At 38.4% G+C, this 2,633-nt stretch overlaps 1 protein-coding gene across 1 annotated transcript in view; it reads right to left on the bottom strand.

Moving 5' to 3' along the window:
* Positions 1-2,633, bottom strand: part of TSPAN18 (tetraspanin 18) — a 52,594-nt gene that overhangs the window by 7,101 nt on the left and 42,860 nt on the right. The window contains exon 6 of the mRNA XM_015831709.1: positions 1,375-1,554. Within this exon, the coding sequence (XP_015687195.1) occupies positions 1,375-1,554 (180 nt within the window). The remainder of the gene's footprint in view (positions 1-1,374; positions 1,555-2,633) is intronic.

Below are 2,633 nucleotides of genomic sequence, written 5' to 3'. Positions count from 1 at the left end.
TCCATTCTCTTGCTGCTTTTCCTTCAATTGGTCATGTGATCAAAATGTGGATGCTTGGCAACTGGCCTGTATTTATGACGGTTGCAGTGTCCCAGGGTCATGTGATTATTTTTAGCAATCTTTTGACAAACAAAATCAATGGGAAAGCCAGATTCATTTAACAACTGTGTTCCTAACTTAATAACTGCAGTGATTCACTTAACAACTGCAGCAAGAAAGGTCGTAAAATGGGTGCAACTCACTTAACAACTGCCTTGCTTAGCAACAGAAATGGGCTCAGTCGTGGTCGTAAGTTGAGGACTACTAATTTTATGGTTGGGGGTCACCACAACATGAGGAACTGTATTAAAGGGTCACAGCATTAGGAAGGTTGAGAACCACTGCCCTAAATGAACTGAAGCAGGGTTGACCTACTCAGCGTTATTGAATGGGCAGAAGCTACAGGGAATTTGACAGTTTAGGTTTTTTTACCACAAGTAAGTCAGGAAATTGGACTTCTAAGGTTAATCAACTTGTTTTACATTTTGAAATAAATGTAGATCAAAAGACAGGCTGTAATATCTCTGTGATGCTTAAGCTGTTCATGTAAGCTTTCTGAGTAGAAGCACTATTGCAAGGTTCTTTGGTTCATTTTCCACTATTCTGCAGACGTGCTCTATGCCTGTGGTTGCGTTGTCCTTTTTGAATATTAGTTAACAATTCACAAAATTTAACAACCGCAACATGCTGTACATGAGGCTGACCCTGAAGAGCATTTGGAGACAATCAACTGGTGCAGAATATGGCTGCATGGGTAGTAAATGGTGCCAGATATGCAGCACCTATAGCATCACTTCTGTGCGAGCTGCATTGGTTACTGGTGTGTGTTTCCAGGTGCAGTTCAAGGTGCTGATTATCGCCTTTAAAGCCCTACATGGCTTGGGAATGGGTTACCTGAGGGAATCACCTTTTCCCAACAGTCTCTACCCATCCAACTCAATCTAGCAGAATGAACATATATTTTTTTGAATTGTAAGTCATTGACTGAGATATGGGGCTATAAAAATTGAATAAATAAATAAATAAATATGTTCATGCTAGATGATGTTTCTTGCAAATGTAAAAGTCGTAAGATCTTTGCAAGAGAACAAAATAACATCTTGTTCTACACTTGAACTTAACAAAACCCTGATTTCCGTTCATATTTTTTTTTTTTCATTTTCATTATTTTATTCTATATTGTACAAAAAGAAAAAGAAAAAGAAAGTTTACCCAAAGAAAGAGTACAGTCTTCAATCATTTCAGGTAAAGCATCCTAGGAAGGGCAGGAACTTTTGCACCACACTTTTATCCCTCTGTCTAAATTATTTATAAGTATTTTGGTCATTTCTTTACCTGTTGGTTCTGATAGACTTCCTTTCCTTTCAAACATTCTTCTTTATTGATGAATGCTCCATCGCGAGACTGCAGCTCCCGTTTACAACAAGCTTCAGGAAGAGCAGGATGGGAATCCGGAAGAATGGAATGAGAGGTTGCCTCAAAATCTTCTGGGCCATTGACACCACAGCAGCCAAACTAGCACGTGTGAAAGGTGATCAAAGGGTTAATGTGTTTGTGGCAGAATTAGGTTGGTTTCTAGGAAATCTGAAGACATGCAATAAGAACCCAAATAGGGTTTCTGAATGTATAAACTGAGGATATCATTTGATACTTGATGTAAATTTCTACTCCTTCCTAAACATTACAATTTTCTTTTTTTTAAAAAATAAAACAAAACAAATATGTTTCTAGTCATCATGGATGTGACCTCGGCTTCAACATTTGTTGAAATCCTCAGTTATAAATAAGCAAATCAAGAGAGTGTGAAAAGCCTGGGACTTTGGATTAGCTTCCTATAGAACTGCCGGCTATTTTCTGTGTTTATGAAACAAAAAACTATTGTGCAAAATAAGCAAGTGTTCAGTTTCTTTAATGCTATAATATCAAAAATTATATTTTCAATATCACAATCTCTTTTGCACTAGTTGTAATATGGTTTGTTTATTTTTGTCATTATGTGAACCCATCCATGATGGCTTTGTATTAAGAATGAACCAAGTTTCTGTGCTTGTTCGAGAAAATGTAATATAAAAATTCCGACGTAGCATTACATATGGACTTGCATATGTTAAGACCCAGCAATTTCCCAGAGGAGTGACACAATTAAAGCAACAGCAATAACAACCTTCATTAGAACTTAATGAGAACATTTTCAAATTGCTGCCTTTGATCCTCTGGTAGTGCCAAATGAGATCATTTCCATAAAATAAGGCATGAGTTCCTTAATAGTGATATCTGACTGAAAATTAACTAAATCAGCAGCATATAGAACAACTTAAATATCAGAATTTAAGCAGCCCGGCACAATTACCGTAATTTATTTTTTTATATTTTTATTTATTTATTTTATAAATAAATCGACCAGTACGCTCCCACAGGGTGGGTCTCCTCAGGGTGCCGTCAGCCAGGCAGTGCCGGCTGGCGACCCCGAGGGGGAGGGCCTTCTCTGTGGGAGCTCCCACCCTCTGGAATGAACTGCCCCCAGAGATCAGGGTTATCCCTGATCTCCCTTCCTTTCGCCGCGCCCTCAAGACTTGGCTGTTCCAGCTTGCAGG

This window comes from Protobothrops mucrosquamatus, unplaced genomic scaffold (genome assembly GCF_001527695.2).
Source record: "Protobothrops mucrosquamatus isolate PMUCROS unplaced genomic scaffold, P.Mucros_1.0 scaffold_277, whole genome shotgun sequence".
Lineage (NCBI taxonomy): Eukaryota > Metazoa > Chordata > Lepidosauria > Squamata > Viperidae > Protobothrops > Protobothrops mucrosquamatus.
The sequence above is the reverse complement of the archived record's forward strand: the minus strand, read 5'-3'. Positions and strand labels throughout refer to the sequence as shown.